The sequence below is a fragment of the Strigops habroptila genome, chromosome 11, assembly GCF_004027225.2.
Source record: "Strigops habroptila isolate Jane chromosome 11, bStrHab1.2.pri, whole genome shotgun sequence".
In the NCBI taxonomy this organism is placed as follows: Eukaryota; Metazoa; Chordata; class Aves; order Psittaciformes; family Psittacidae; genus Strigops; species Strigops habroptila.
This window is the reverse complement of record NC_046360.1, coordinates 2,330,740-2,353,967: the sequence shown is the minus strand read 5'-3', so window position 1 is coordinate 2,353,967 and position 23,228 is coordinate 2,330,740. Positions and strand designations below refer to the sequence as shown.

General features: G+C 46.3%; 2 protein-coding genes and 1 long non-coding RNA gene across 6 annotated transcripts in view; 1 reads left to right on the top strand and 2 right to left on the bottom strand.

Annotated features, from left to right (window-relative positions):
* Nucleotides 1–629: 629 nt before the first annotated feature.
* On the top strand, nucleotides 630–15,331 carry TCTN1 (tectonic family member 1). Of its 2 annotated transcripts, none has more exons than XM_030500805.1 (15): nucleotides 630–840; nucleotides 2,420–2,540; nucleotides 4,525–4,655; nucleotides 5,388–5,554; nucleotides 5,942–6,029; nucleotides 6,891–7,000; nucleotides 9,663–9,683; nucleotides 10,086–10,211; nucleotides 10,806–10,931; nucleotides 11,317–11,399; nucleotides 11,751–11,891; nucleotides 12,166–12,322; nucleotides 13,359–13,484; nucleotides 13,839–13,983; nucleotides 14,528–15,331. In XM_030500805.1, the coding sequence occupies exons 1-14, from the start codon at nucleotides 672–674 to the stop codon at nucleotides 13,980–13,982; spliced, it is 1,710 nt and encodes a 569-aa protein (XP_030356665.1). In that variant the 5' UTR covers nucleotides 630–671; the 3' UTR covers nucleotide 13,983; nucleotides 14,528–15,331. The 2 variants fall into 2 exon arrangements, with proteins under 2 accessions (XP_030356665.1, XP_030356667.1); XM_030500807.1 differs by lacking the exon at nucleotides 630–840 and adding an exon at nucleotides 1,970–2,015.
* On the bottom strand, nucleotides 1,705–6,898 carry LOC115614248. The gene is made up of 4 exons (XR_003993666.1): nucleotides 6,804–6,898; nucleotides 5,909–6,023; nucleotides 4,487–4,653; nucleotides 1,705–1,799 (listed from the first exon to the last, which is right to left on the bottom strand). It is a non-coding gene; the product is annotated as an uncharacterized LOC115614248 (long non-coding RNA).
* The window catches only part of HVCN1 (hydrogen voltage gated channel 1), an 11,109-nt gene continuing 568 nt past the window's right edge, over nucleotides 12,688–23,228 (bottom strand). The window contains exons 1-8 of one of the 3 annotated variants that reach the window (XR_003993665.1): nucleotides 22,319–22,418; nucleotides 19,416–19,648; nucleotides 18,805–18,909; nucleotides 18,125–18,356; nucleotides 15,941–16,053; nucleotides 15,480–15,618; nucleotides 14,219–14,814; nucleotides 12,688–12,720 (exon numbers count right to left, since the gene is read on the bottom strand). Coding sequence is in view for 2 of the 3 variants with exons in the window: in XM_030500829.1 (XP_030356689.1) it covers nucleotides 15,553–15,618; nucleotides 15,941–16,053; nucleotides 18,125–18,356; nucleotides 18,805–18,909; nucleotides 19,416–19,613 (714 nt within the window). In the remaining variant the exon portion in view is untranslated. Of the gene's footprint in view, nucleotides 12,721–14,218; nucleotides 14,815–15,048; nucleotides 15,619–15,940; nucleotides 16,054–18,124; nucleotides 18,357–18,804; nucleotides 18,910–19,415; nucleotides 19,649–21,225; nucleotides 21,303–22,318; nucleotides 22,494–23,228 lie in introns of those variants that run through there. The other 2 variants (XM_030500829.1, XM_030500830.1) reach the window with 2 other exon arrangements.

Here is a 23,228-nt window from a genome sequence, read left to right as displayed (position 1 = left end):
GAACAAACAGATGCACTGAGCATTAAGTTTTTTCAAAAGGAAAAATGGCATTTTCTAAGAGAGAAATTAACTTTAAAAATTAGTTTTAGATTACTAAAAACAGTTCCAAAATACACTAAATATAAGATTTTATAGCTCACAAGGGGCCATTCCCCACCTTTGTGTACGGCTTTCCAGTAGAACTTCTGCCCAAACCACGTACACGGCTAATGCTTTGGTTGCTACACCTTAAACCTTTTCCTCCTGCCCTTGGCTTGGCACCGAGGGCCACCAACACCCGGGTTACCGCCGCGCTGGGCGGCTTCTGACGGGGCTGGGTGGCACGAATGGATGCCTGAGGCGGCCATGATGGCGGCCCTGAGGTGAGGCGAGGCGAGCGAGGTGGCCTCACAGGAGGCCATGTCCAGGGAGAGACCCAGCGTGTGGCCTCAGCCCGAGTCTCCCTGCGCTGAGGGGGACTGAAAGGGGCCGAAGGACGCTGAGGGTGGCGGGAGGCAGCAACCAGACACAGCCCGACCTCCCCTCGCCGCCCGCCATGGCGCCGGTCCCCACGGCCGCAGACCCATCCCTCCTTCCCGGAGTACCCCGGGAGGGCGGGAACCCGCCCTTCCCGTCATGCCCCGCGCTCCCTGGTAACCGCGCCGTTGCTAGGGGCGGCCGGAGCGCCCGCCATGGCGGCGGCGCTGGGGTTCGGCGCCTTCATCCTCCTCCTCCTCCTCCTCCTCCTCCTGCAGCCGCCGCTCCGGGCAGCAGAGCCGAGCGTGGAGCCTGCAGCGCCACCAGAGACCAGCGCTGCCGTCCCGGCGCGGACCCGCAGAGGGCCCGCCCCGGTCACGGACGGTGGGTGCCTTACGGGCTTCTGCGCGGCAGCTATTCCCGGGATAAGGGAAACCTGCTTCTCCATAGGGATTTACCGGGCTGTGCTGCAGCTCTGCTCCGAGCACCCCTCTTTAGGAGCACCCCGCTCCAGCCGGGGCTCAGAGCCTCCTCAGAAAGGCAGGTTCACAGCCCTAGAGTAGCCAGTACCCCTACCCAGCCTCTGGGTACTGGGTGCGCTGATCCTGGCATGCACAGTCCTATGAGGGGGGCAGGTCCCCCTGCGCACCCAGCACCCTGCTCTGAGCCCATGGGGTACAGCCTGGCCTGGCAGAGGGGAGCCAGGCTCACCCTGTATGTGCTGGAGATCTCCAAACCGAGCTGGTTGCACACATGGTTTGCTCCAAGACTCAGAACTCAGCCCCAGCTCTGTGCATTTATAGTGATGCTATGGCAAGATAGAGCACAGATTTTTGTTGTTTTGTTTCCCACTGTCTTCTAATTGGCAGGTATACTTTTATTTAACTTTCAGTTTCCCAGTGTTGTTGCCAAGTGTTCAGCTTGCCCAGGTTACTTGCCAAATTAAACATGTCCCAGTGTGTACCCCTCCTTAGGGAAAAAGAGACTTAAATCTCTGATCTCAGAGATATAACCTCCCAATCTAATCATCTGTGTTTAAACTTACCTTGTTTACAAGGTGAGCTAAGGATTGCAGTGCTAAACTCAGCTAACGGAACAGTCAGAACGTCAGAGGTTCCAGGAAATACCTGGATACTGTTCAGATGGTCAGAGAACATCCAGGAGGCCATAGAGAAATGGGCAACAGTCACATTGGAATAAAAGAAACATTAGTTAGGAAAATGAATTTTGTTTGAATATCTGCCTATAGAGCACTGGGCTTAATTTTCTTCACTGTGTGTTGTTCTTAAGTCAGGATTTATTACAGAACAGCAGCTCTCAAAACCAGTTCAGTAGAGTAATATCTGTTCTTTGAGTTTATAAACTTGAAAAGCCAAGAATGTTTAGGAAGTTGCCAAGTGTATTTTATCAAGACAGTTTACAGTATTGGTAGCACTTTCTTTCTGTATTATTTCACAGTATCTAAAGAGAGAGGAGAAAAAACAATCTCAAAGTCAACTATGGTTATGTTGTTACATCAGGAAAATATATGACTGGACCCTGGGACATGCTCCGTACTTGTAAATATCTTACTGCTCTATCAAAATGTTTCCTTCTTTCTTTGTTTTCCCGATAAGCTGAAGCAAGCAAGAAGTGAACCTTGTTTGTATCTCTTTTCCCCTCCTCTGCAGGGCTGAGTATATTTTCATACCTTCAAAATTCCTATTGCATTGCTTTTTTGATTTCACAGGGTTTTAGCACCAGGTTTTAGTAGGTCCTTGGTTTTGTTATTGTGTCCCACATAGATTTGCTGAGTAGCAGAAAAGATGGCTTTAAAAAAAATGACTTTAAAAGAAGGCCCCATGAATTTGGATACAGACTTTTGACCGTTGTCAGAAATGAGGCGAGGTGAAGAATGGAAGTGTTGGGGAACATGCTGTAACGTGTAAGGTTCCAGTTCTAATTTCATCTCTCCCCCCCCCAGTTGCCAAGCTGTGTGTGTGTGACCTGCTGGTGGCACAGTGTGATGTGAATTGCTGCTGTGACCCTGATTGCAGTGCAGCAGATTTCAGCCTCTTCACTACCTGTTCAGTTCCTGTTGTCACGTAAGTGCATAAGTAGCTGTATGGAATACAAAAATCTTGTTTTATCTGCTGCATGCATTGGTAAGGGCTCTATTCGCTCCTCTTAATAATTCCTACCCCTTTTCCCCCCATCCTAACTCTTGCCTGTCGTTTGACCAGTCCTTCTTGCACTAGGCCTGGAAACTTTTGTCCCCAATCAGGTAGAACAACAAATTGTCCTCCCACCTGTTTCTCTTTCATTCATTCCCTTGTTTCTAAACTCACGCTCCTTGCTTTTTTCCTCTTTCCTTGTTTATGGGCATTTAAGTGGTGATGCCTTCTGCTGGGACAAGAATAATGCATCTTTAAACTTAAATCAATACAATGCAGCGTCTAGGAGTTAAATACCATGGGACCATATGGCCACCTCCTTGGGTCATCAACAATTTATCAGTAACCTCTTTCATTACAGTTTATGATACCAGATAGAAACTTGATCAATTCAGGGCTTAATGAACAAGTTTGAGCATCGTTCTGATCCTCATTTTACAAGTCAGCATCCCAACCTGCTGCCTCACTGCCAGTCTGTCACATTAGAAACAGTGAAGTGTAACATTATATCAATAAATTAATGCCAATAATATTTGCTGTTTACAGTCTATGTAAAACTACTTTCACCCAATTTCATCTCCTCAAAAAGGAGTTAAGAAGGCTCACTTCAAATTTGTAATGTAAAAAAGTCTCTTGGTGACTTTTCAGAACAAAAAGTACAGCTCTTCAACCCACCTTCTGCATAAGTCATGGCAATGTGAACACTGGGGTTTATTCTTGGTGCTTTGAAATTTGAATTAGCAGTCATCCCAGACCATGGGTTCTTATTGTTCTTGCACACAATGACTACTGCTTCCCATTTATAGATATCAGAAAGGTCTAATCAACGCTTCCCGAGTGACAGTTTCATTGTCTCGGGTGACTGTTCTGTCTTTTTCAACTAGAAATGCATAAAATGAAGTTGTGTTTCTTTTCCCAAAGTCTTTTGTGTAAAATGTTCCTTTTACATGAAAATCCATGGGATTTCCAATGACTGCAAGGACTGTGGCTCTCATTATTTACATCTAGATTTATAAACATTAGTGTGATTGTGTTAGTTACTGAAAGTTTGACTGATCCTAAGCAAGAGGCAATGTGGCTTCTGAAACAGCAGAAAAAGGGTGTTTCATTTAGGATGTGAATGCTGCTAACAGATGCTTTACCTCATGGAAAAGTTTAACTCCATGCTTAGAAAGGCATTTAATTTCTTCAGTATCTGTCCTTGAGTGCTTTAACCCTGCCCCAGCACCAGTTTCGCAGGAATCATCATCTTTTATTTCTGGCATGTAGCACACACCAGTACTCTTCAGGGTATGAACTGGCACGTTCACTGCTACAGTTCTGGGCTGCTGTGGATGAGCCCGTGGCCCATCTACAAATACTTTGCTGGATTGGGTGGGTTATTTCACCCTCCTGTCTCTCTTGTCTCTGCCATTTCTGTGTATCTCAAGTAGGACTCCCTGCCCCAAGTGAATATTATTCCAATATTCACAAAACTGACTTTTTCTGGTCTACACGCCATCACATCACCCTAAAGGTCATACTTCCCACTTGTGTTGTATAAATAAAAGTGCTTCTGAGCTGTGTATAGCATGTGGGGCACTCTGCATTTGTGGTGTCTCACACCACGTGGATCCCATCCAACTTGTCATTTTAGCTCTAATATACTGTCACATTCTTTGCTTCCCCCTGGTCTGTCTCCTACCTTTTTTCATGTTTCCTTTGCTAGATAAAACATGTTGGAGAATTCTCTATTATTTATTACTAAGCACACAGTATAAAACAATATAAGCCTTCAAAGGAGACACAATTGCAGTACAAGTTATGTTAAAGAGTAATTGCATGCTTTTTTTGATGCTGCCTGAATACAAGAACTTTAAAATATGGTCAATACTCACTTGAAGTAGGTCACTGATTTTATTATTATTGCTTGCAGAGGTGACAGCCGTCTGTGTAGTCAGAAAGCTGCCATATATTCACTCGATGTTGAAGCAAATCCACCAGAAAGGGTATTTAAATTAATCGACCAAGTCAATCCCAGTATTTTCTGCATTCATGCTACAAACTGTAAGTAAGAATTGTTGCCAATATTAAGTACTTGATGTTATTTTTGTAAGCTTTTTATGTACCAGAAACAGACTAAAATTAGAACTGTAAGAAAACTGGTTATTCTGTATGCTCACAGTCCTTATGCTGTAATCCTTTCACTTGTTAAAACATCTCATACTCTCTTAGTTTCTCTGTTGGAAAAAAAAACCTGTTTTGTGGGGTTTGTTTGTTTTCAAATAATTTATCACCCTCAATAATTTATATTTAAAGTTGTCTTATGGAAAACCAACTCCTTCCTGATCTGTTACTGTAACTATGGAATAGTCATCAGTGGTACAAATCCTTTATGCTCAGCTTTGAAGTGACCTGCAGAGAAGAAGTTATCAGTGCTGTGTTCTCTTAATTAATTCTGACTGTACAGTAGTTATCTGAATACTTCACGTGGGAACTGTAGACACTAATTGACATGTCTTTGTTTTAGAACATATGCTGTTAGAAACCATGATTTTGAAAGCAAGGGACTTAGCTCTTTCCTTAAGTTTGTGCTTTCATGGATCTGGGGGAAATAATGGGTTAAGATACTGCCTAGGTTTTCTTTTAAATGAAATGGGAAGCTTTTCTTCGAGAAAAGCTGCATTGGTATTTTATTATCTGAGTTTTTAACAACTCGAGAAGGAGGAATTGTTACTAAATGCTGTTTCTGTATCTTTTATCCTCAAAGTTCTCTCATTCTTTAAAATGTTTTGACAGATGAACAAGCACTCACCTTCAGTTCCCCTGAAATGCCTACTTCTGAGAATTTTGATCAATTGCTTAAGCAGTTTGGAAGTGCTACTTTCAGTGCTGAGCCTGAGAGCTGGGGCATGAACACAGATGATCAAAATCTGTCTGATGCAAATGAAACTTACAGATACCAGGTAAATCATGATCTGATGCAGTTGGTATTAGATTGGTCCATAAAAAGAACAAGCGAGCATTGTTTGCATCTGCTTTTAAAAACATGCACTTCTTCTGGAAGAGGCAAACTTTACTTTGGCCTTTAAATACTGAAATGTAAAATAAAAAGTGTAGCATTTGGTGTTGGCTTACTTAAAAAGTGAACTAGATTTTTCATATCTTTGAAAAGAGAGTAGCTTTTTTGCTATTATAAGCATAAAGCTTATAAGAATTGATGCACAAAGTCATATACAGTATTGACAGTTACAGCGGAAATCAGTACTTATTTATTGTTACTATAAATGCTCTAAAACTGTCCATGGGCTGAAGCATACCTGTACACTTGAATATGTTGTTTTATTTGGCAGTATGGAGTTCCTATACAGACAGTGGATGCATTCCTGAGACTGCCTAGTCCTGTGGTCTCCTCTTGGTGCTCTGATGAAAATCCTGCAGGTTAGAAACTGCATTTGAATTCCAGTTTCATTTGTTTTAGAGTATTCTGCTCTGCCTTGATCTTAGTCAGTAAATTGGCACACACAGAGATGTAAATTCAGATAAAGACTCATGAACAAACTGTTCATGCTTCCCTTCCTCTGGGGTTATTTTTAGGCACAGATTCGAAGTTGCGTTGTGTCTATATTAAATGTTCAAAGTTAGATATGTAAATCCTTGAGAATCTTGTTAATGGGGTGTTTATCCAACAATAAAACATCCTCTTTGGCATAACTGGTTTAATAGAATAGCACAAGGGTGACACCCTGAGGGAAGAGGGTATTACACAAAGCAAGACCTAACCGGGCAACCTTTGTAAGATGTCTCTTACAACAGTGAGGTTCCTTTCACAGCCCAAATGCAAGTCAAGGCAGACTTGCAAGCTTGAGCTCTACATTTTAACCTTTCACACAGTTTTTTCCCCCCTCTACAGAGGGGGACGGAAAAAGAAAAAGCCACAAGCAAACCCACACACCCGCAGTTTCCAAACCCCACTGTTATTAAATATGGATGGTATCATAACAATCATGATGACCATAAGAAAACCAAAGTCTCTTGTGAAATTAAAAAAATCTCCTAAGATCTCAAAACTGAAATAATAAATCTTCATCTGGCTTTTATTAAGGTTCTGTTGTTAAAAAATAATGTTTTGTCTCAGCGTTTTCGGAGAATCCAAGAAACTATCAATCTTTATAGCTCACACAAACCCTTATCTGCAATAGGAATTACATTTACTTATACTTGAGGTTCTTAGATTTTTATTTCTGCTTTTTGTAATTACCTTTTAACTTCCTTCAATAATACTTTGTGACTTTTTTCCAGGGTTTTTAGTAAACCAGGCTACAAAATGCATCAGATCGGTAAGTGTGGAAAAATGTGACAACATTCAAGCACTTAATATGCTGTTCTACATCAACTCCAGCATTTTAGCAGTGAGTATGATTTGTAACAGTCTCATAGCTGACCATTAATATTACATATCATTTGTATCTGCAGAATTAGTTCTATTTGCTAAAGAATATGGTGCTTTATTTGGATTTTTAAATTGTGGGTTGGGAAAAACCATCTCCCTGTGCAATGGACTTTTCTACAGAAAGCCTTGGGAAATGTTTTTACTTCAAGCTTTGGTAACAGAAGCATTTACTGTGCTCTGCTTAGCCAACAAAAATAATGATCTTGAAGAGACAAGCCCCGTGTTGCTGAGCTGGTGCTTACTGCAATGGCAGTAGGTTTAGGCTCTTGTGCATGGTCAAGCTTTTCTAAAGACCCTGTTACCAGAGTGCATAATTCGAAGAAATCTGAGTTTTAATGAGTTGATAAACCTTTGCACTTAAAGAAGAACCTGTAAGTTTAATCCTCTGCATAGATACACCTTTCTTACACGCCTCAGTTTTTAACAGTGAGGCACTGCACATGCATACTGAGCCTTCCTTTTATGGTCCTCAAACAACATGACCTTTTATCCCACTGAGAGCAAATTTGTTTGTATCCAGCCTACTACCAAATCCAGCCTGTGGTTATTTTTCAAAGCCAAGCTTACTTTTTCATGCCTTTTTGAAGTGGAGGATGATGTCTTATGCATAAATAAAGCCCCTTTACAGATATTCAGGAAGAAAAAGAAAACACATAAAAAATTGAAACCGAAGTACACAATACCTTAACTTGAGAGCTCCTTCCAGAAGCTGAAAGTCATAAAGAAACAGAATCCTCTCCACCACTAAAATGTTTTAAATTTATAGTTATTTAATCAGTACTACCTAGCAAGGAACTGCTTAAAACCCCCTGCTAGTCTCCTCATAGATTCCAAAGCTGTTAATGGGAAAGGAAAGCCCCTTAAATAGTTCATGTTCTCACAGGTGGTATCATTCTGCTTGTTGAGGACCTCATTAAAATCAGCACATTTGCTGCATACAGATGTCAGCTTTTAGTCATCTTGTTGGGGAATAGCTGGAGAAAACTCTGCCTCAGAAAGACCTTTAGTGTTTCTATGTGCACCCAAAATTGGAGTTCTTGGTAGCTGCAGGACCAGGAAAGAAAAAGCTTGCCTCGGGACAGGCTCCAACCATGTGAATGCTTTTGAATTCAAAGGTGCATTCCCCTTTCTCACTAGAACCCGTGTGCTGCTTGCCAGTTACAACAGCTCAGGACAGGTCAGAATTCTGTCCAGAGTACGTTAGACGTTCCGGAAGGATCAGATGCAAGAACTGAAGAACACTGAGTAGATGCTAGAGATGGTCTGTAGGAAGCTTCCCTTTCCAAAGGGAGCTGAAGATGGGGTGTGACAGTAGAAAAGTGACTTGGTAGTGGGGCCAGGGCGGTCACAGGGTGGAGCAGGGAGCCCTTCCAGTGCCAGCAGGTGGAGCTGCCGGCAAAAGATACGGCAGAAGGCATGAACCCGCGGAGACTTGCTGGGAGCGTCCGGCGGGAGGAGTGGTACAGCAGTTCCTTCAGAAACCCCAGCGTTATGAGCACATACTGCCAGGCCGGGCAGCTTGAGGGACATGAAGCTCTTGGTTGCACTTACTCTCTGCTCTCTACCCTGGCCTGTCCAGCAGATCCAGGGGCATTCTGATGGCTGAGCTGTACCTCAAGATGTAGATACAAATATGTGACGGTGTGCGACAGACTTTTACCTCCATCACCTTCAGATCTCCAGCTCATAGGAATGGGTGCTCTGTTGTCACACTAGACGAGCAGACTGGTCTCTGTATCCTGTCATGATTGTGCAGAACTTGCTTCAAGGTCAGAGTCCGATTTTTAGTCCCTTCCCAAAGATGTGATTCAAACACTCATTGGTAAGTCACAGAAATTAAGCTTTTGACAAAATGGTGCCGGTGTGAGGATTCTGCAGGCCTGATCAATGACCTTGGGCTGACATTCCTGTGCTTCCATGAAAATTTGGTGGAAATATTCCAGTGGGGCAACTGTGCATGTCCATGTGCTGTATAACGAGAGGGATATTTGCTTCTCATTTCATTGTACTGTGAAACTATGGACTTATGACTGTCAGAATGGGACAACAAAACCTCTTCATTCCTGTGGGTACGAACAGCCTGGCAGACTTCCTGAACTGGCAGTCTCTGTATAGTTACAAGTGGTTTTGCACAGATCTGCAGTAGGAACAATGTTCTCTGACGCCCTCAGTGGGTCAAACGCTATGATGCACAGTAACAGCCATCACCTTTCTGATGCAGGTAAACTTTTTCAATGTTGCTTAGTTCTGAGTTGCAAATAGAGTGTCTGAGGAAAACACTGGATTCATCTACTACTAATTGACTGCGTTGTATGTTTGTTGGGGATGTAGTCAAAGCTAGGCCTGAGGGAAAACTGATGGAAGTCACTAAGACATTTTCCAGTTACTGTCAGAAGAAGAAGAGGATTGGACTATAAGATTTTGCCTACTAGCCACAAAGAGCAGCAGTTATTGTCACACTACTGTATTGTATATCCAGTCACTTCCACAATATAAAACTTATTGTAATGATGATAGAGAGCTAAATAGGCAAAGCAGTTAAGCCTTAACTGCTTTAGCTGCTACTTGTTGTAGGTCGTATGTTTGCTGTCATTTGAATTTGTTCTTTTATTCTTCTCTAGGTGCCCAAATCAAGTCAGATGGTGAGTATCCTTCTAACTCAGTGGGGAGAGCTGGGGGTCTTCTTACTCAGTTATGGACTGTGGGAGTTTTTCACTGACTTCATCAAAACAGGGATTTTATCCTTAATCTTTACAGTAAAAAAAAATGAAATCATTTACCATCAGTAACGATGCCGAGCAACTCCAGGAGAATATGCTACCTGCAAACATTCAGGCCTGATGCATTCCCCTCATCTAAAACTCTCTCTTAAAGTAACTCTCTCTAATTACTTAAAACCAGAACCTTTTGTTGACCTTCAGCACGTAACATAGTAGTTGTTCAGAGGATTGTTGACAGAACCCAGAAGGGTCACAAATATAACACAGAAAAAGCCAAAAATAATTCTACACAATACTCAGAAGTGACATGAATTTGTTTTCCAGGTGAATATTACTGTCCAGTCCATAGTTGTCCAGTCTCTGAATGGAATGCGGACTTTACTTAATGATAGTGACATCTTCAGGCTCCCTATGATTTTGGATGAACTGTGCATAAATATAGTTCTTGGGGTAGGTATGACAGTTGTTTTCCTCCTCATGTTTGATGGAAAGCATGTATGCATCAAATCACTTCTGAGTCACAAACTGCAAAGATGTGAGAAAGGCCTTGCACAGTTTCCATGTATATGACATCTCCAAAGCAAATGTGACAGGAGAAACACTGACTTTGGGATAAAAGGGAGTGTTTTGCAACAAAATAATAACTATATGCAACATAACATGGAGCCAGGATGAAATCCTTTTCTATTATTACTGTGTGTACATGACATAAGAGACAATAAAATGAGTTTAGACTCCCCATTATGCTTGGGAGATGTTGACTTCACGCGCAGTGGTGGCAGAGACAGAGGAACACACAGGGCACATCGTTTCAGCTTTTAACCTTAAAGAAATGAACACTGGCCTTATGCTCAGAAGAGGTTTCTCAAGAAGCCGGTTTTGAAGAGGCTCCAGCCTCTAGAGGTTATAGTGTATCTCTACGATGTAGTTGAGTGTTTCTTAAGCAAGGAAGAAAGAAAAAATACTTGCATACTTTTAAATTCCTTTTGTCTAGTTTCATAGCCGTACGTATTTATTCTAATATCTAAAATGTTTAATTTTCAGGTGAGCTATCACATTACATACACGGATGCAGGAGAAATAATAGAAGCAGCTGCTGCTTTTGTCTTGGGGGCAATTAACAAAGAAGCACTTTCAATAGAGCAGAGCTTTGAAATCAGCTTTACTCAGGTAACTGCTGGAGATGTTACGGGTGACTTGTTGAAAGACATTTAATTACAAAACTTATTAAACTTCAGTTGGAACAGTTGTTAGCAGCAAGGTAAAATATAACCTGCTCTCAATACACAAATGAAGCAGCACTTCAGAACCGGGCAATAAAGGCCTCCAAAGTCTGTTTTTCACATTTGGAAGATGTGTCTTGTGACTCTCTGTAACTGTAGCCAGTGAAAGAAAAGCCTGCACCAATGTTAAGAGAACTGTTACAATCTTACTGTTACCATCTTACTACTATCATTGTTCAAGGCAGTTAATAATCCTAAAATAACAAATATTTCTGTGTTTTCCAGCCATTTCAGTACAGGTTAAGAACTAATACCGTATGTTTGCATTGCAGGTAAATACAACGCCAGTTCCTCTCAGTGGTAATCCTGGTTATGTTGTTGGACTGCCTGTAAGAGCAGGCTTCCGGCCACAAGGATATCCTTTCCCTGTTGAAATGATGTCTGCAGCACTTCTGCTGGTCCATCCTCACAAACACTTTTTAACATGGGCATCTATAATAATATATAATCTGTTCTTTACCCAATGTAAAAGTGTGCTTTTGGGCTGTATTTTAGAAGTAGCAAATGACTCAGTCCTGACTGCAATCTCCTGGGACTGTTTAGTGAGATAGATTTAGACCTTCATTGTACACTCCAGTGCTTCTTCACAGTGTAAGAGGAGTCTTGAGCTATTGTAGCATTTTCAGCTATATTTTAAGCATATGACTAAGGATTCTTTCTTCACAATATACATCAAGTATTGAATTTCCCTTTAACTGTGTGTTACATCTGGCATCATTCAAAATACTAATAAATATGGTCAACTTACCATTCTGCAAAGTACATCCACCCAGGACTGTCTGGCAGCACAGGGAGCCAGAGCCCCAGTGTTATTTGGTTATAACATGATATCAGGCTGTAAGTTACGGTAAGAGGCCATTTCTTTTATTATTCAGTGCAACCCTTTCCATTAGGATCTGTTTCAGGTCCTGGGACATTTATACAGCAGTGGAAGTATTGGGAATGGAGTATTTAATTATAAAAAATGTCATTTAATTAACAAGGGTCTTTCTCTTGAAAAGACTGTGTACATTAGCAGCTGTAGCCAGAAGGCTTGAACAGCGCATGAGAGCAAGGAGAAATTATTACTGTGCCAGACTGATGGATTTTGCTTTAATGCATCTTTTTTTTCTCCCTGGAAGAATTACAGCAGCTCTGAAATGCCAGCCTTTGGCTCAGGCCCTCCTGGATTTACTGAAGGGACAAGGCTTTCCTGAATATGTGGCCTCATTTGGGAATTCTCAAGCCCAGGATGTGCTCGACTGGGTGCCGATAACTCACCTCCACATCTCAGAACAGGTGAAAGTAACACACTACCTCTATGCCCTTCACTTTTGCTGTCCTCCCTCCTGAGACCTGTCCCTGTACCTGTACTGCAGCACCAGCCTGGGCTTCTCTGACCTACAGGGAAAAAAAATGCATAAACAAACTGGAGGAAAGACTTCCTGGGACAGTCACAAATGAGGAGTTTCACTCTTGCTCTACAACATGGGGTTTACATTTAATCAAGCTGGTATCCAGGCATCTCAGTTATGGATCAGGACAACATGTTAGGTACAAAATGAGTTCTATCCACATTTAGAGTCTTGCTCTTCAGACGGGCATGAAGCACAATAGGTATGGTTGAAAGAGCAAAGTAACAGAAACAGTGCTTGTCCTTGGTGCTTATACCAGGTTAGAGTAAGATAGCAAGAATCCTTTAAAGCACAGAAACAGTATATTTGAGTGACCCAAACACTACATTAATTCCTGACATCCTCTGTACTAGTCTTTTCCTCCCAACAGCACAGATCCTGCTGTTGGTGTCAGGCAGTGGTGCTTGGCACATGCTGAATGACAGCACGCCCTCAGCAACAGCTTGCATATATAGATTTCTTGCAGGCTTTTGCAACTAAACAGTGAATCATTTCTGTAACCAGCAACTTGACAGTTCACAAAGAAATACCTAAAAATAATTCACATTGTAGGCTTCAAAATTCTGCCCTGACAGAGCTAAGGATTTTCTGCTGAAGTAAGTCTTCCTACCAAAAAGAGCTAGCTCAGCACTAATACTGAGAGCCACCGTCCTGCCTCAGGTAGAACAGCCCTGCTTGAAGTGCAGTTACAGAGTTGGTTTGTCACCTGTGGAGAAACTGCTGGGACACCCCTGAGCCAAGGCTGCAAGGCCTGTGCTGCCTGCAGAGGCAGCAGTCCAGGGCACAGGCATGGTGTAGGAGTTCTGGGAAGCTCCTGGAGCCAGCTTTGTGGGGGCATTCTGCCAGTTTAATAACATGAATAATTCATCTGGTTGTTTCTGTTCGAGTCAGACAATGAGAGAATTTATAACACTTTTCAGAGCTCGTGCCAAATACCAGTATCACTTGAAATAGAAGTGAAGTGGGCTAAATATGGATCCCTAGTCAATCCACAAGCCAGAATAGTGAATGTTACAGCAACCATCACTACCACCACACTGAAGCAGGTATGTAATTGAATTACAGGACCTATGATAAAAAGAATGGCTTGTTTTGCTTAGGTATCAGCTCTGCAACAGTGACCCAGTTAATCTACCCAGTTAATCTCTTTATCTAAAAGTAGCACTTCATATTAGACTGCGTTATACCCAGCAGTTTCTTTCCAACTCAAACACAACTGTGGGCTGCTTGCCAAAACACACTTCAATAAAAATCTATACGTCATTCATGAGAGACACATGGAGCTGTATATGAAAAAACAAACTTTTTACAAATAACAGCTGAAAATATAACCCAGCACAAAGCAAGCAGTCGTACAAAGAGAAGGCTGAAGCTAATGACCATTTGTATTTTCATTGCAGCTTCCCTCAGGAAGGGAAAGGACTATTCCTATAACAAGTTCTGTTGTTTTCACGGATGTTTCTTCACCTGCAGAGCCAGGCTATAAAGCCTGGCCCACCATTAATGCCAAGTTACCCTTTGATTTTTTCTTTCCATTTGTCTAAGGTAAGTATGCATTAAAAAAACCCCAAAACAAACCATATTTCTCCTTTTTCTGACTTGTTTATTTCCTAAAGAAGTGAGGTTTATCCAGTCGCTGTGATGGGCCATCAGTTTCTTCTAAATTGTCAACACACTGGGTTAAAATGGCTCAAGAGAGAAAGGGTGAGACCTTGTCAGGGCTCTCAGAAGCTTCAGGGCAGAAAGAAACCCACATTAAGTGGAAAGTTACCAATTATACCTCTGTCAGGAGGAAAAAAGCTTGAGTCTGAACTTGCTGGTGGCTCTGGGTGCCCAGCCAGGACATGCAGAGCCACCAGCCTCCCAGCACATTGGCTGCTCTGCTGAGCAGTGTGGAGGCAGGAGGGGAAGGGACAGCTCCAAAGGGAAGTAGGCTTCATTACTCTGTGAATAGCAAAACTAAATTGTTAATTAATCATGTGCTATTAGATAAGGCTCTAACTATTTTCGTAGATGAATAAGCCACATATTTCTAGCTATTTTCCCCAAACCACTGATTAATTATACCTTTCTTTCAAAATCTGACCAGTTAAGTGATGCTTTTGGGAGAGCTCAATGGCCATTCCAGCTGAAATCAACTGGAGATGCCTGCTACAGTCAACACCTTTCAGAATTCCCACTTATTGAATCTTCCTCTTCAACTGTAAAGCAGTCTCTCCACAGAGACCTTCTAGTACCTGAAAAGTGTTCAAACACCAGCGTGGTCCTTCAGAACACCCTCTCTAAATGGCTTTTCTGGAGTCCCAGTTCCCAGCAGTGCACTCACCAACATCTGTTCTTACATATTCCAGTTCTTCTAATGCATTGATTTATGAGCTGTGGAAACAAAGAACTTTGTAGCCCAGCAGGCTGCAAAGCAACACTTAAAATGGAAGCAGGGATGAGAGAATGCAGTATCGGGACTCAGATCTGCTGCTGAGAACAAGGCATTGTTTGACGTAAGATGGCACGTGTTGGCCTCTATTTTGGTGCTGATTTCGATTGTCGTCTAAGGGAGTGGTGTGTTGGTATTTTTGAAACAAACATCATATAAATAACAAAGTGGCACAAGCAGCAACAGCAATGAGGAAACTACCAACACTATGAAAAGAATGGTTGGCACAGGAGAGCTGTACCAGTGATGAATGGTCAGTCTGTAGGGAAGCAATGACCTTTCAGCCTGGGTTCTTATCAGTGGTACTGCCAGTTTCTACAAGATGTTACAAAAAAAGAACATTATCACTGAAAAAATGAACTTATTTCAAATAAGTGGTACTTTCATGGGTGTGTAGCTTGTAAAGATGTGTCTTTATTAAATTATTTTGCAGTTTGGACTGTCCAACTGTACAAGGAAGGTCTTATGAAATCACTGTTGTGGGAGTACGTGTGATTAATTTTCCACCAAACTGTTTTTGCAATCCCAAGGTCTAATCAAAGCATGGTCAAATAGAAAATGTTTATAGAAAACACTTATACAAGAGAAAGCAAAGAGACAGAAAAACCTTGCAGGTCAGACTGCGAGATTTCAACACTGCACTCTCCGGGGCAGATTTCCCACCTCGGAAAACCAGCCTCCTACTTTTCCTCGCTGATGAGTCCGTGCTGTTTTAGTATCTTGTTAAGCCTCTCAATTTCTTGCTCCTGTAGGAGACAAAAATCAAATCATTAATAGAGCTTTTACCTTAAAATAGTTTCCCAGGTTCCCACAGATCTTCCCACTGCTGTAATGTATCTTGTGCTGCTGTAAAACAGGATGACCTGGCTAAAATAGGGCAGAGGCAGCCGTCATCCCTTTGCAAGAGGAGCTGCTATGGGAAGTACAGGCAGGGCTGTGGCTCTTCAGCCCCACAACTTTCTGATGAGGAAACCAAGCTGAGAGCAGCAACCTTGCAAAAGGATCCCAGCAGCTCACCCTGGGGAGCAGCCAGCAGGTAAACCTCCTTTAAATTATGTGTTTTCTTACCTTCTCGACACAGCTGTGTTCCAGTTGTTCAACCTTTGTGGCAAGTTTCAGGTTTACTTGCTTGAGCTTGGACAGTTGTTGTTCCGAGCGGGTCTTCACTGATAAAATGATTCCTGTGAAACAATTCACAGTGGATTTGTTTTACAATGTAGAAGAGCCCCGAGCAGGAGGTTAACAGCACACAGGGTCTGTACTCAAGGAGTTAAACATGTTCCTCTTGAGCTCTGGTTCTGTCATCTCCAAACCACCTTTCCCAAGTGCTTTTCTTAATGAGGAGGGTTTGAAATTAGCCACCCCAGGGATTCTGATACCGATACTCTGCTGGCAAGAGGCAGTCTGGCCTCTGAGCTGAATTAATCAGTCTGTCATTCACATCCTCAATTTGAATTTGCTCCCTTGGCAGAGCCTGGGGGGATGTAACTGGGGGCAGCTTTGCTGACAACAAAAAACACCAGGGGCTGTGTTCTAGCTGGTTTCATGTAGTGGGGAGCCTTACTCTCAGCACAGCCTGGGCACAAGGCTCGTCCACCCCTGGGGCTGACCACTCTGGCCCGGTGGAACAGGACACAGACACAGCACATCATCTCGAGGTGTTCTGGCTTCACCTTGCACAGCTGCACTAAGGGCACGCTCCTTCCAGTGGAGGTGTCACTTCTCTACTGAAGTACTGTCAGGTTCTTACACGTGAACTCAGCCCCCGCAGTAAAGACATTTTCTTCCCACCCTTTTCTGAGGGGAAAAAACCAGAATAGCCTGGTAAGAGCATCAAGAACATCATGTTCTTCCTACCCAGCAGAGCTCTCCTCCGGGTGCCGCCAGAACAACGTGCAAAGGGGCAGGCACTGAAGCATGCCTGTGTTTCTAGTGCTGCAGGCTGGGGTTTGGGGTTCCTTCCTCAAGACAAAGCAGCCATGCTGCTTATTTGCATTGATAACATTGAACAGTCCCCACCTGCCTGTAACCCAGTCCCTATGGGCAGTGAACCATGAACTGTGCAGGGCTCAGACACACAACGCCAAAGCTTGGGGCAGATTTTCTTTGTCCTCTCTGTTGCTCCAAGTGAGTGGGGATGGTGAAAAGCTTGGGGGGGGGGGAAACCAGGAGCACCCCAGGATTAAGGGGGTTCACTTGTACATGCAATACTGGTTTTCTGCTGTAAAATGGCATGTTAAGAGACACCAAGGTTCCTGGGGCTCAGGCACTGCACACAAATTCAGTTTCTCTCTGACTTTCACTAGAACTAAAAAGAACCACATGCTGCTTTCACATCTCCCCCCTTCCCGGACACTTCTGCTGATAAGGGATGTTCTCCCCATCAAAACAGCAGCTGGGGGTGCAGGCAAAGGACATGGCCCCAGCCATCGTTGCCTTTCATTCCAACTAACGAGCTGGAGCTGCATCAAGTACAGAGCACTCACCAAGAGTGGACTCGGAGGCACAGGACAGCACTTAGGCTGAGGTTTCATGCAGGAATTAGGGATAATGTCATTGCCACATTTTTTTTTACTCCCAAAATTCCTTCCCCAAGACAGAAGAAGATGTGTCTAGCTACACTTGCTTCAGAAGCGTCTGAATTCACATCTATTTGCAACAATTACAATTTCACCAGCAGACTCAGTGAAGTCTGATTTGGGGATATTTATATTCCTCTTTTTATGATAAACTCTTTGAATCCAAGTAAGAAAGATCCAGAGTGGGATCAGGATGTTCCCTGCAGCATCCCTGCAGGGGATGACGGAGTTACAGAACATCAGAGCAGTAAAACCTACTCTGCCATAGAAGTTGACTCAGGAAGGCAGGGTTTTACCCTGTTCCCTTGTTAAAACAGCCCCAAAAGGATCCTACCATGCAAACCTAAGACATGAGCCATCCCTTCCAGGATGCAAGAGCAGATTACGGGTTGCTTTCAGGGCAATGTGCCCTGATGCTGCCATGCTAGAGCTGGCCATCACCAAGGCATCACACTAACATAAGCAGCAGATTATTGCTGCTCCAAAGAAATTCCAGCCTAATTAAGGCCATGCTCCAGCAGCAAAACCTACATCCATGAAGCTCTGAGTTCGCTGGGCGAGCAAGACCCTGGGGTCTGGGAGATGGCTGTAAGAAAGGAACAAAGACCTGAGCCCAGGTAATTCAGGCAAGGTTGTCAAGTCCAGCCCATGCAGAGGGAAAGCTCACACCTACCATTGATAATCCTGGCCACCCGCCACAGCCGCAGCAGGATCAGGAGCCCGACAGCTTCGAACTCGTGCTCCCGGAAGATGAGGACGACATCGAGGATGAAGGACACGATGACCACGATCCCGTCCAGCACTTCGAACTTGTGGTGGAAGAACTCCCGGCGGTAGACAAAGACTTTAAACCCCACCTCAACCAGGAAGATAGTTAAAATGGAAAGGGAGAGGTAGTGGAAAACCTGGGAAAAGACAGTGCAAGTTTAGGGCCAGGAAACCCTCCTGCATGCTCACAAGCAGGGCAGGCTGGAAAACTTCCTACACTCAAGGACATGTCTGGTTTGGCTCTACAAGGGGAAGGGCTGGGGACTTCTTCTCTAAAGGACAACCAGAGCATGTGGCAGCCAGTGGACTGGACCAGAAGGTGTGAAGATGACCAGGAGAAGGGTGGTAAGACTGATTCAGCTCTGCTGCAGCCCAAGGAAACAGAAGGCTGCTGCATGGATGGAATGAACTGAGCCAGACTGGTCCTACACACTTAGGGCTGTCACGAGTCTTGGTGAGGCCTCCATCTGTGTGCCTGCGACTGCTGCCTCAGCAACAGCTGAGGGTCCAGGTCCTGCTTTGCCCAGTCATCCCATCTAGGGGGCTTTGAACCACTAAAGAGAGCGAAATCACCCTGTATTTTACCTTTGGGGTTATATTATATTTGTCCGGATGGATGATTTTCAAGTCCATAAGCAATTCCCCAAGAACCAACAAGGCATCCAGGATGACCAAACAGACAACCAAGATCTGTTGGAGGAGAAGAACTGATATGAACCCCCACCCAGCACAGACAGATCAGCAAGAGGCGCCAATACAGCCTTCAGCTAAACATGCCCCAATGCCCTGGGTCCCCAATTCGGCTGGTTGTACGTCACGGAGCTTTCTGTTGCTCGCACCCAGCACTCCCACTCCTGCAGCCCCGGGGCAGTGGGTTTATTCCTGTGAAGTCTCACCCACACGAAACCTCCTGGGTGCCCACCAAACCCAGCCATTGCCCAGCGCTTGGCATAGGGGGTGCCTTGGGGAGCTCGAGCTGTGAGGAGCATGCACTGAGGCTTGTCACCAGTCAGGAAACACCTGCACCCGCTGCAGAGCGGCATGTTCCGATGGGACAGCTCGGCTCGGAGCCAGCAGCCGCTCTTGCAGCGCCGTGACTGCTCACGAGCTCCATCCCACATCAGCTCTGCTGTCACAGGTACCACTGGCCGAACCTCACCCTCATCTCCCTTCAGTGCGGGTTAGTTCTGTCTCACCTGAAACCTGTGGGAGCTGAAGAGCTTTTTCATCATGTCCTGGAAGGAGACGCGTCTCCTGGTGGGCTCCAGCTTGATCTCCGAATCTGGCTGCTTCTCCCCAGCATCCTCCTCCTCTTCCTCCCATTTCTTATAGTCGTTGCTCCACTGCACTGGGTCATCACCCACCACCGTGAAGTGCTTCAAGTACCTGGACATGGCTCTGGATCAAGCTGGCATCACCCTGCCAATGCCTGAGAGACAAGAACAGAGTGTCACCTCCCTGCTCGGGGCTCACCAAGGATGCCAAATCGCCCTTGCTTCACCACAGCGAGTGTGACAGGAGTGTGACAGTGCTCAGACATGGCCGGGCGGGCGGCGTGAACATGCCCTGCTGACGGGAAGTTGCTCAATGGTGGAGCCACACGTTTTGCATCACCTCCCACAGCACGATGCGGAGCCCCCGCTGCTCTCCCTGGTGCTGTCTGCACCCCGTCTGCTGCTCTACAACGAGGAACTTGCTCACGAGGTATTTCCAAACATCTCCAAAGCAAGCATTGATTAGAGGAGGAAAAATGCCCGCCCTTATCTCGCATCTCGTGATGCCACAAGAGGCAGCTGCCAGTTTCCCGCTGGAAAGAGCCACTGTGTTTCTACTAGACACTGATCGATGGGGTTTTGGACAGGAGCTGGAAGCAAGTGATTTCCTCCCCTTCATTCACTCTCTCATCCCCTACACAGCACGTCTGAGTTAAACCCTCCCAGAGCTGCCCCTGGGCTAACCCTCCATCCTTACCCTGCATCCTCACCCTCCAGCCACACCACCACCATGAAGAACAGCCATAACTTCCCTTCATTAACATCAGGGTCCCACACTGTTTTAGCCTTTACAGACAAAACAAACAGGTGATTCCCACATTTCAGCCTGGCTGGCGGGCTAGCTGTACAAACCCTCTCCTCTCCCTGCATCCTCCAGAGCCAACCTCACCATTGGCTATCCTGCCTTCAGCCCGCCCCCCTGTGGGCACCCAGTGAGGGCCAGGACCAACCCCAAATCCATGGGTGATCCCGGTTGCAGCTCAGCACTGGGAACGGCTGCAGGAGAGGTTCCCTCTGCACCTGCTCTCCTGTTCCCTGGTCGCAGCACCACCAGCTCACCCTTCCTCTTTGGGCTGCCTGGCCCACAAACCCCGGCAAAAATCACATCCCCATCCTCAGCAGGGCTCTCCATGCATCCGCCGTGGCCAAAGCCATCTGAGGAGCTCAGCACAAGCCACTTGTGCCCACAGGGGCCCCCGTGGGTCTGCCCGTGCCCCCGGGCTGCTCTGCCTCCCCTCGCTCCCTGCAGTTGGAGGTCCTGGGGGGCCGTCCTGGGCTCCACTCACAGCAGGGGTGGCTTTAGCAGGCACCTCGTCATCTGCTGTAGGGGTGCCTCGCAGAGGCAGCACCGTCATTCCAGAGCACCAGGCGCTGAGTGGAGCCCACCGGAGCCCCGCAGGGAGCTGCCCCGGCACCATCGACCCCCCTGATCCCTTGCGGGATGGCCTCTGGGTTCGCTCAGCCCGCGGGGCCTGGAGCCGTCACCAGCAGATGGAGCAACCAGGACCGGGGCTGCTGTCGGGGCTCCCCGACCTCCCCGAGACCGGAGCGACCGGTCAGCTCCTGGGGCGGGACGGAGCCCCGGGCCCCGGCGGGACCCCCGCGGGGAAGGACGTGGCGGTCCCGGGGGGGGCCCCGCTGCAACTCCCACCCCACCCCCGGGCCGGCACTCACCGGGCCAAGCCCCGGGAGCGCCCCGGCCCCGCTCCCCCCCCCCGCCGGTTCCCGGTACCGTGCGTGTCCCGGCTGCGCCCGCCGCCCCGCGCTCCCCGCTGCTGCGCGGCCTCCCCCGGCCCGGCTCCGCCCCCCGGCCAGGGCCGGCCCCGCCGCCCGCCCGGCCCCGCCCGAAAGGCTCCGAGTGGGTCCCGAGACGCGGGTCCCGAGACCCGGTTCCCATCCCTGGGTCCCCGCTCCGGCATTCCCCCGTCCCCGGCTCCCTCCGGTATGTCTCGGAGCTGCCCGAACAGGCGGCGCCGGGCCGAGGTTCAAACTTTTGTTCTGTTTTTAAGCTTTTTTAACCAGCCCGAGCTCCAGGCTAGTTCTGAAATCAAATCCCGAGTCTGTGCTGGGACCAGAGCTCGGCTGCCAAGCAGGGAGGGACACAGATGAGTCCCACAGAGTAGGTGGAGGCCCAGGGATCACAAGGATTACAGAAGTTTAAGACCTAGAAATGATGCCTGGATTAACCTGCCTCCATCTACAGGCTCGTGTTTTACCTGAAAGTCCTTTCTTATTTAGGGTTCCCTTCCATCTACAAACACGAGCTGATTTGGGAAGTGCCCTGGGCTAACTGCTGCAAAACACATCAGGGACCCATCTCTGGTGGGCCAAACCTGAGGTATTTCTGAAGAAATGCAGTAACATCACCCCCTTTTGCATTCTAAAGCCTAAAGACGCTCATTTCTTGGAAAGTTTCCTCCTAGAGAGGGCCTAAAACTTCTCCTGGAACCTCAGTATTTTCTAGCTCCTCATCCCAAAGTGCACAGGCTCATCCGTGTGCTCCTTCTGGGTGGAGAATTGGCACAGGGAACGCAGAGCTCCGCCTCATCTCACCACTCTGCCAGAGCAGCACATTCAGGTTAGACTTGGGTGTGCAGCACAAGGCCAGGACTGAAGACAACTTGGGTTTATCCCAACTGTCCTGCTTTGGTGGACACCTGCAGCAAGGCCCAGTGCCTGCTGGAGCCACAGCCCCTGCTGTTCTGGGTGCAAACTGGATGTTCCTACAAATATCATCATGGAAAAAACAACAGGAAATCTGTGCCTGCTGCTCCCTCTCTCCCTCCACTGATCAAAAATCCCCAACAAATGGGAATAAAACCTGCCTCTGAGCTTTTGATCGCAACCCGCAGCGCCAGCAGCAAGTCGCCTTCCCTTCCTCCTCTGGGGTGGGACAGGAACCTTCCACTGGTGTGGGACTTCCTTCACCCCGAGCAGCCGTGGTCCAGGAGCTGCGCCAGGGAACACAGCCAGACCAGACACGTGTCACTGAAACCGCATCTGGGGAGAGAAAAGGGAAACAAGTCGCAGAGGAAGATGTGACACAGTGACAGGTAGAGCAGTGAGGGGACAGTTGCAGATGGGTTAACACCTGCCTTGGCACAAGTCACATAAAACCATTTCCACTTGTGCTCCGTTATCACTAGATCTGTAGAAGACGTGCAGGTGAGTATTGTACCAGCAGGGATTAAAATCAGAGCTGTGAAGAAAACCACAGATGTGATTTAAAGGGTGAAAGTTGGTGAGGAAGCCTCTGACAGGCAATCACCAAAACCTAATCTAACAAGCTCATCAGAAATTACCAAGAGGTGGTTTGATTAACTAGCTGTAGAGGGGAAAAGGTCTTTGGAGGAAGAAAAAGGTTCTTGGATTTGGCAGAGGCGTACATTAAAGAAGTAAAAGGAATGGCTGGGGGCTGCTTTTCTTGTCAGGAAAGCTCAGCCCCCTCCAGAAGCAAGGGGAAACTCGCCAGTGGCCACCAGAACAGCACCAGTGGCTCATCCCAATCTCCCCCTGCACCAGTGGATACACCACCTCACTGGACTTGTGAAGTGACTTCCACAGGCACACACAAAGTGGTGAATGGAGGAGTGAGATGCCCAGAGCCAGCATCACACCTCACTCATCTCCCCTCAACATGACCCACACTGGCTGGGGCACACCAAGCCTGGCCACAAACAGCTGGCAGTGGTTCCTCCTTCACTAAGAGTTTAATGAAGAACCAGAGGAAATGGG